Here is a 9,780-nt window from a genome sequence, read left to right on the forward strand (position 1 = left end):
GCCTCCGACATAATTGCAGAACCACAAAGGAAAAGTTAAAATAATTGTACTGAACTTTTTTTTAAAATTTTATTCTGTGTTATTCTATGATAGATCGATTATTGTACTGTAACTGATTTATTATAGAATAACAGGCTTTAGAAAAGTCCCGTGTGTTGAAATGTGACAGAATTCCAGAGGAAGACAAGTAAGTAGGGGGGGGGGAAAAAAATCGATGCAGGATAGAGAACATGACAGCTTATCATGTGACGGTCACTCTGAAGATGACAGCTGCCTCCGGGCGGCTCTTTTTTTTGTGCGGCCCGGACAGGAAGGCTTTCTTTGATGTCCGAGGAGCGGAATGTTTGTGGTAACCATGGCAACTGCGTCCCTCGGCAATCCTTTGGTTTCCTAGAGACGTCACATAATGCGGACGATGAAATGAGAGAGTTGGGCTCCGAACCTCTCAGAGCCTCAACTCGTCTGCGTGTTTGCGCTCAGCGGCTCTTTCTTTGTACGGGACCGAACCGATCCGAACCGGACCGGACTCCTCATGGCGGGCTACTCTACTTTCGGACTGCCCTTTTTGCCGGGAAACTGCTTCCGGGACTTCAGCGTGAGTTCGATCGGGGCAAAGTTACAGTGCGATCGGATCCCTCGCTTAATGAGTTGTGTCTTTAACGCCTTTTAATTAATTCTCTCCGTGTTCATCTTATAATTCATCTTATGTTAGTAGCGAAAGATTATTGTTCTTATTCTTCATTTGCTCGCTCACTCACTCCTTTGTCCAAAACGACTTACCGTGGTAGATAGTCAACCTTACAGAGATGTCTAAAACCAAAGCAACTAACTGGATTTGCATGAGTTTTCTTGAAAACGTTTCACCACTCATCCAAGTGGCTTCTTCAGTTCTAAAAGACTGGTGGGGAGTTTTTGGTTTTAAACTTGGAACATCTATGAGTGGAGCCCATTTGAGACTCACATGACCGGGGTCTGTTAACGACCCAATAATCATAATTATTGAAATTAACCTGGGTGGTGTCCTGTTTTTCTACAATTGGCAGTACTTAACCACTTGGATGAGTGGTGAAATGTTTTCAAGAAAACTCATGCAAATCCAGTTGCTTTTGTTTTAGCTTCGTTTTTAGATACGCCACGACCTGGATGGTTGAGAATCTTCACAGACTTACAAAGATGTGACCATTTATACAGCACGGTCGGTGCTTTTTTTTACTGGTGTAATTCACAGTAAGTGCTTCGAGGAAGAGTACAACAGCAGCAATGGGACGCAGACTGAGAGCGCTAATATTACCAGGAACCATATGTAACCACTACGCCACCTGCTGCCCTTACAATATTATACTGGGGGTTCTTTCTGACGCACCGTCGCATATACGTACAACGAAAGTGTCCATGTGAGCCGCAGCCTTGCTCTGCAATGCCTTGACAGAAGTCAGAATTCCACCGGCCGCAGACTCTGTCCTACCTGAACGGCTATGGCATTCCGCGGTGCCTCAGGTCGACCATGAGCCAGGAGATGCTGGACACCGAGTGTCCCACCCAGAACGCCATGGAGCAGCTCTTCCTCCAGATGCCCGCTCTGACTTACGGGCAGGCCGGTCACAGCCTGACCAGAGAGAGGCCCTTCATCCCATCATACGTGGCTTTCGACAAGAAGGTGCGACCTAACCCCGTGACGGGCTTCTTCTTTCCGGTGCTCTTAATCCCGACTGTTAGATGAAAAACAATAAAGTACAACTTTAAGTGGAAGGAGCCACTTCAATGAAACTAAATGTCAGTCCGAGGTGATTTATAACGTAAAGCCTTACAAAGTACAGTAAAATAATGTAGATCTGCATTCAATGTCCATTGAAAACAGTAAATAGTAATATAATAACTGAGCTTCATTATGGGCATTACAGTTTGTTTGTAAAGGACACGCTGGTAAACACCCGGTTATGGGTTATAAAAAAGTGGCACAGACTTTGTTGTATATAGGGATCTCTGAAATATATGCTGAATATATGTATGAATTTAGTTAAAATTCAGTTTAACTAAATACAAGCACAACTAAAATTACATTTATTCATTTACCTAATGCTTTTCTCCAAAGTGACTTAGTGTTAAGTTTACAGTTATTTACCCATTTATACAGCCGGGTAATTTTACATTAACATTCATTCATTTAGCTGATGTTTTTCCTCCATAGCGACTCACAATGTTAAGGTGCTTACAGTTATTTACCCATTTGTACAGCTGGGTAATGTTACTGGAGTAAGTTCAGGACAGGTACCTTGGTCAAGGATGCTTACAGCTGGGGGTGGGAAGCGAACCTGTGACCTTTGGATCCAAAGGCAGTAATTCTAACCACGACATTACCAGCTGCCCCCAAATTACAGATTTACATTGTACAGTAATACCTCGCCCTATGTCGTTTCGTGTAGCGTCGATTTCAACTTTACGTCAGTTTTTTGTTAAAATATATGGAAAAATACAATTCGTCTTCAGTTGGCTGACGCGACTTTACATCGGTCAGCCGAAAATATTAAAAATTGTTAACTTAAAAATCACTTAAAAACAAAGTGTAAAATCAAATAAAAATAAATTAAAATATATAAAATAATATTGTAATCTATAAAAATCAATTAAAAGCTTAAAAATAAGGAAAAAAAAAAGGTCTTATTTACTTGCCATTTTTTCCAAACTTTTTTTCCTTTCCTTTAGCATTAATTGAAGTGTATACACTTAAGGGGAATGCTTATTAGGGGGTCTTTAGTTTTCCATCGTTTTTCGACTTAAGTCACGCCCTTTGGAACCAATTAACGATGTAGGGCGAGGTATTACTGTATTATTTTTGTATTATGTAGGTATCATTTTTTGTCAAGTATGTACATTTGTTTACATTGCATTACAAGCATGGATGGAGAATATTTTTGACTAATATGTCAACTGTCTTCTGTCTGTAATACCAATATCTCCTACCTGTCCCACAGGTGCTGCGCTTCTATGGATACTTCATGCAGGAGGTGCTGCTCTCCCCTCAGGAGAATTACCGGGTGCGGCCTGTGGTCATCTACTACTTCCTGGAAGATGACAGCATGTGCATAATAGAGCCAGAGGTGGAAAATTCCGGAATACCACAGGGCAAGCTGGTTAAGAGACAACGGCTGCCCAAGAATGACCGAGGAGACTACTACCACTGGAAGGACCTCAATCTGGGCGTCGATCTGTGTGCATATGGAATAATATACCGTCTTACAAACTGCGATGCCTACACCAGGGTTCGTACTTCCCTTTCTTCCCCATTTTGGGCGTTAAATGCCACGATTGCATGGAATCCTGTGCTTTGTGCTGCTTCCTTAGTAAATGTCCCTCATGCTGCCTGTGAAACAGGAGTTCCTAGAGAGTGAGGGCGTGTTGCTCTCTGAGCCAGAGGAGATCCCCGTTGACCCCTATGCTGAGAGTCGGGTTGAGCCTGAACACTGCTACATCACCCCTTCCGACTTTGATCGTCTCAAACAGTTTCTCACCATGGACCGCAAGGTGACACGATTTTGATGTTCCTCTTCCCTACATATGACTTGTACTGAGTGGTCACTGAGCGTCGTGGGGCTCACCACCGTGTCTAAATACATCTTTCGCTGTGAACCCATCACATGGAAACAAACTCATCCAGCAGGCTCTTTAACATCCATCCATCCATCCATCCATCCATCAGCAATTTCCACTTGATCTATGCGGGCTTACAGTGGTCTGGAGTTTCTCCTGGAATCATACTGCACAAAGCAGGGTGTGTCCAGCTGGAACACCAGTCCGACACTGGGCAAACACACACTCTTGTCACTTAAGCATATGCACAGAGGACAATTTACACTCAGAAATTCACGTAAAACACATGTCTTTAGACAGTGGGAGGAAACCAGAGCACCACAAAAAGACACCCATGCAAACAACAGCATGCATGCAAACTCCACATAGAGGAACTTGAGGCAACCCAAGAAAAAACAAAGGCGCAAACTCCGCACAAACTGCATGGGTATTAAACCTATACTCTGTCATACAGCCCAGTCACTCAAGGCACCTGCACTACCTACTGCGTCATCAAGTCACCTGTATTTGTTAAATATTTAAGTAAAGTTCCTGAAGTCTGTGCTGTAATTCATTAGATAACTTAGCATTGTATTATACAGCACAGCTTGGCCACATCTGAAATATGAACAATATTTTGCGCTCAAACGGGGAATACTGTAGAATCCTGCACATCCCGGGGGAGTGGAATGCCTCTCGTTCTTCGCTTGTTCTCGCTGCCAGTCCTCTTTGGCGATGCCAGATGTTGGAATGAGAAATCGATGGCTGTGATTTACCAGAAGCTTATCAGCGTACATACAGGAAGTCTTCACCAACCTGCCAAAAATTCTTCACAAACGCATCTGGCAATTTTGTTTGCCAAATTTCAGGCTCCTCTGTAGGACACAGTGATTATTGATTGCTCGTGTGCAATAAATCCATTGTTTGAAGTGTCCTCATAACTTCAGGCTCTTTGCTTTGCAGTAGATCTATGACATGTGGTGGAAAAAAGACCATTTAGAACTGGTAAATGAGTTGTTTTTTTTTTTTAAAAAAAAAAAAAAAGGGGGCTTTAAATCTTGTCCTTTGTTTCGATTCCCAAGGTGCTGCGATTTTTCGCCCTTTGGACAGAAATGGACGACCAGAGCAAAGAAGTGCGGCGTTTCTCTATCCAGTACTACCTGGCAGATGACACGGTGGAGATCCGAGAGTTCCACGAGCCCAACAGTGGGCGCGACACCTTACCGGTTCTGCTTCGAAGGCAGAGGGTGCCCAAGAACTTTAAACCAAAGTGCAGTGAGTCTCTCCCCCATCACATCACACCTACATTGAACTCATTCGATATACTTAAATATACAGTCTTTACAAAGGTAATTTGTTCCTGAAGAACCCTTAATAAGATCATTTCTCACAAATTATACGTGTAATTACCTTCAGTTTCAGTGGAATACATTTTTATGCGTTCCTGAACACAAAAATTGACCAAAGCTCATTAAAATGGACACAGTTACTTCAATAGTTAACGTTACTTATTATGACACAGTATAAGAAGGCACTTTCCTTTTATTACTCTGTAATACCGTGTGTGTCTTCCTGCGCTTCTTCAGCTCTTTTCCAGCTGTTACCATTCAGCTAAGAAACACTCGAAAAGAAAATGTACGTATGATACTCAGTGTACATATGTCTTAATTCAACGTTTAATCCCGAAAACAGTAGAAGGGTAAAAACAAAAGAAACCAATGAAAAAAATGGAAAGGAATTTAGACACACTGTACAAGTTGATATGGCCCCTGTTGGGATTGCCCAAACAATAACTAGCTATTAGGAGCCATGATTACCGAGTTTATAACACGTAAAACTAATGAAAAAGGCAATAAGAGGTTGAGGTCTTTATGCCGCATAGGCCAGAATGAAGCTGTGAAGAAGACCGCATGGTGACTCTGGTCTCATGCCATTCAGCTGTCAGGAGGCTGGCAAAATCCAAATTATGTCTTTGAAAATGCAAAGAGATGCCTCATAAGTCGGAAGTCGAGGTACGAAATGAAGCCAAATGAAGTCAAATTCGCGCAAATCCAATGAGCGTATCTCAGGGGATACCGCTCACTTTAGTTCATATGCATAGTAGTTAAACACATGGTCTTGCAACCTGGAAGTGGGTTATGCCCACCGTTGGTATGACGACACCTTTGAGCAAGGTATTCGCTCCAGATTGCTCCAATAAAAGTCCCCACCTGTATTAATGGGTCAAATATTGTACACGTGCATGTGCGGTGGGAGAACACGGACTACGGCTGAAAGGTTCAGTCAACGCTTTCCATGTAATGTTTCCATTTGTCTCGCAGAGGAGTTCCCGAGGTGCGTGCTGGAGGTGTCCTCTCAGGAGGTGGAAGAGTACTTCTCCCCCAGAGACTTCAGAGTGGGCGAGACGGTCTACCTCATGGGTCGGAGCTTCCTGTTGTACGACTGTGACGAGTTCACCCGCAGTTACTACAAGCAGCAGTTCCCCGACATGGAGCTCAAGCCCATCCAGATGGACAGTGGCAAGGAGGTGCACATCAAGAAGGTGAGTTCTCTTCAGAAGACTCTTTCCTTGCCTATCATAAATGACATGGCATGAAATGTAGAGGCTCATCTGACTTATTAGCATGTAGGAACTAACCGTCTCCTCATAAACAGGGACAGTTGAGGAAAACTGGACCTGTTACCAAAAAGAATAAAACTCCGAAGTGCAGCTGCATTATGACGTTCTTCAGTAAATGTCTCTGTATGACATTGTAGGGTCTGTATACAGATGTGGATGAAGGCACCTGCTGAGAAAATATTTAAAATGATCTCAAGCGGACTGTGTTAGGTTGCATTGACACAGCTATGAGGTTGACAGGAACGTTTATGACAAGGGAGCAGTAACCCCTGGAAGAGCACTGGGCTCAGGGTTCTCAGCATCCCAGTAACTCGGGCCGTTGCTCGTCCACAGGAAATCCCCCCCTACAATGGCTTTGGGTCTCTGGAAGATTCTTTGCAGAATTGCCTGTCCCTCATTCCTGCGCCTCCCAAGAAGGACATCTTGAAAATGCTGGAGAACGATCACAAAGTGCTGCGATACATCGCTAGAATGGTGAGGGTAGTGGGCCAAGCGGTGATGGTTCAACTGGTTCTGCTTCTTGCTAATGCTGCAATAGATATGAAAGTCCTACTAGTGTGCAAAAGTGAAGATGTTTAGCTCATTTTGATCCACCACAGGTTGTAGATGAGGGTCCTAGAATAACAATAGTGCCGAAAATAATTAGTGTGAGCATCGGGAAATGAAGAGGGAAAAGCGGGTTCGCCTACAACTGTATGTTCAGTTTAATTGAGGTCCACCTGCAGGTGTTCAGGGGTAGGTGTTTGACTATTTTTTTTGGTACCACCTTCAAAGTTCAGATAATCTGGGGTTAGACACACTGGTGCTCTTAGGTATTAGATCTGATGTCACTGACTTGAGTGTCTGAGATTCTGTCGCAGGATTCCCAGAAACGCCAGGACGAGGATCGCCGCTTCGTCATCTCCTACTTCCTCTCCAACGACATGATCAGCATCTTCGAGAAGCCAACGCGCAACTCCGGGATCATTAGCGGGAAGTTTTTGGAGAAGACCCGTGTTCCCAAGCCCAGCTCCACCGTGGACAACCCCGAGTACTACGGCCCAGGAGACTTCGCAATCGGAGCCACTTTGGAAGGTCGGTCTCTTTCGTCCACTTCATTGTGACAGAGCTCAGGGTTACAAAACATGACATTTAATTGGCCTTCGTTCCTTGGCGAACAGTGCCAGCGAAGAGTGTGAGCGCACTTGCTAGAAATTAGTTTCTGTCTGGTAGACGTGACTCGGAAATGAGCCAACATGTCGTCCCAGCTCTTCTGCATCCGGTCCCGGAGACGTGGGACATTTGCGGGTTGCTTTGCTTCCGCTCAAGGTTCTCCCATATTGGCCAGTTGCGTCCGCACTTTTGGCTGGTGCTGTTTTGGTTTTAGTAAAAAAATAAAACGAAATCTTGCGTAGGCCTCTGACCCAACCGTACCGATAAGAAACTTCTCCACGGCCACGTTCTCCTACGCTTTACGTAATGCAGCTCCCTGCATTATCTCTCTATTGTCGCCGTATGTGTTTGTTTAAAGGTGTGCAATGTTGCATTTACTGCTAATGCGTGCTGGATAACATTGTTACTAATTCATAAAAGAAAAGGAAAATAATACGTGTAAACAGTCTAAGACTTTTATGCCTTCTCTTCATTTTTCAATGTTCTCTTTGCTCTGTCTGTCCCATGGCTTTTCTGCACCGACATCATTTGCTGCTCTCAGTGTTCGGACACCGCTTCGTGCTCATAGACGCCGACCTCTACGTGCTGAAGTACCTGGAGACCATGAATGAGCAGATCCCCTCGGACACCCTGTCCTCCCTCCGTCAGCACCTGGGTGTGGAGCCCGAAAAGGCTCTCGCCGCTGGTAAGGCTCCAATAGCATTAAGGCGCTTCTTCCGTCACATCACGGAACGGCGGTGGAACACGTCGTCAAGACAAACGGACTTCAGACTGTTCAAAGCTGCGTTGTCACAGGCTGTTTTTGTTTCACAGAGCAATCTCAAGAAACTGAAAAAACGTCTTGACGGCATCACATCGCCGGCTCATCCGTTTGTCGCGCTGCTGATCGCGATTCAGAGGACGGCTTAAATGCGGCTTCATCATGGAAATAAAATCGTTTTAAATCTCGGACTCTTGCTTTTTGATCTAGTACAGATTTTGCCTTTTGTCTGTCCAGCTGGAAACAAGTTTTTTTTTTTTTTTTTAAAACACAAAATCACAACGATCATCAAGGACCAAGAATCAATCCGCACAGAATGAAGTCGACACAAACCTAAAATTCTCCACTTTACAAACGGTGCTCTCACATTAATACCCACAGAACACATCCATAAGCGCAATACTTTCATTCCTCCATTCATACAACTTAATGAAACCCTAACATACCTTTAAAACAGCTCTAAAACACAAGAAACTCACAATCGGTAAATGAAATTAGTGCTACAAGTGGTCTTGCATTGGTACCTATGAAAACACATTTCTTCCTATCAATCATAACAGTAGAAAGTCCAGTGCTCTGATGTAACCAAGAACCCCACTGGAAATGAGACATGCGGAGCAGCGCTGCCATCTCGTGGAGAGCCAGACATGTCACACTATCACACACTCAATGACCCTTTGTGCAGGGCAGGGTCAATGTGGTCAGGAGCCTCTCCTGGAAAAACTGTGTAAAGCAATCTGTGCCCTGGACATGATTGCGGGTACAGCAGTAATAGAACGGAACCATATTCCAGGCCTCTTTCGCAGAAGGGGTGAATATTGCTCCTGGAAATCTAGGGATAAAGTCAATTCTCAATCTTTTTTCTTTTTTTAACCTAACATGCAAAATTTTTGTCTCATCTTTAAACATTCAGAACATCTCATTCTACACCAGCTAGAACCTGTTCTTTTGTTGTGATTTTTTTAAATATCGTTTGCAGTTCCTCTCTGATTTACAAACTTTTGAGATACAAACTTTTTCTGAGAAGCGCTTAGCATTTTTTCAGAACAAGGGAGGGATTTAAGAAGCAAAGGCCAGTTATACAAACATCACTTGGTAAGTCTTTCAGAAAGAGTGTAGAAGATGTAAAAGAAGCAAACAGAAGGTGAACAACCACCATCCTCCACCTCCATGTCGCACCTCTGGCTCTGACTTGATGAGCAGTTATTTTCTGTGTTTCAAGGTACGTTTCATACAATTCACACACACACACTGGCTGAAGCTGCTTGTCCCAAGTGGGTCGCAGCAAGCTGGAGCCTAACCCAGCAACGCAGGGCGCAAGGCTGGAGGGGGAGGGGACACACCCAGGGCGGGACGCCAGTCCATCACAAGACACCCCAAGTGGTACTCGAACCCCTTACCCACCAGAGAGCAGGACCCGGCCAAGCCCCCTGCGCCACTGCGTCTCCCATACAATTTAGTGTTTTAAAAATTTTTTATAACTACACTTTTATTTATTATGCTTCCGTGAGGTGAGCGACCCACACTCTAGCTTTGGGCTATGATTCCTTATTACACTCTTTTTTTCATGTTGACTAATTTCATAAATGCTTCTGCAAGGGCACTCAAAAGGCCCAAACCCAAAAAGCAAAATACTCCAAGCGCCAAACATGTCAATAATTGCATTGTCATTGACCCAGGC

General features: G+C 44.1%; 1 protein-coding gene across 1 annotated transcript; it reads left to right on the top strand.

Annotated features, from left to right (window-relative positions):
* The first annotated feature begins 401 nt into the window (after window positions 1–401).
* efhc1 (EF-hand domain (C-terminal) containing 1) lies at window positions 402–8,253 on the top strand. The gene is made up of 10 exons (XM_018735159.2): window positions 402–595; window positions 1,430–1,657; window positions 2,973–3,260; window positions 3,373–3,522; window positions 4,650–4,842; window positions 5,889–6,109; window positions 6,521–6,661; window positions 7,048–7,261; window positions 7,881–8,024; window positions 8,153–8,253. Exons 1-10 carry the CDS (start codon window positions 533–535, stop codon window positions 8,182–8,184), a joined length of 1,674 nt encoding a protein of 557 aa, XP_018590675.1. The 5' UTR covers window positions 402–532; the 3' UTR covers window positions 8,185–8,253.
* The last annotated feature ends 1,527 nt before the right edge of the window (window positions 8,254–9,780 follow it).

The sequence above is a fragment of the Scleropages formosus genome, chromosome 1, assembly GCF_900964775.1.
Source record: "Scleropages formosus chromosome 1, fSclFor1.1, whole genome shotgun sequence".
In the NCBI taxonomy this organism is placed as follows: domain Eukaryota; kingdom Metazoa; phylum Chordata; class Actinopteri; order Osteoglossiformes; family Osteoglossidae; genus Scleropages; species Scleropages formosus.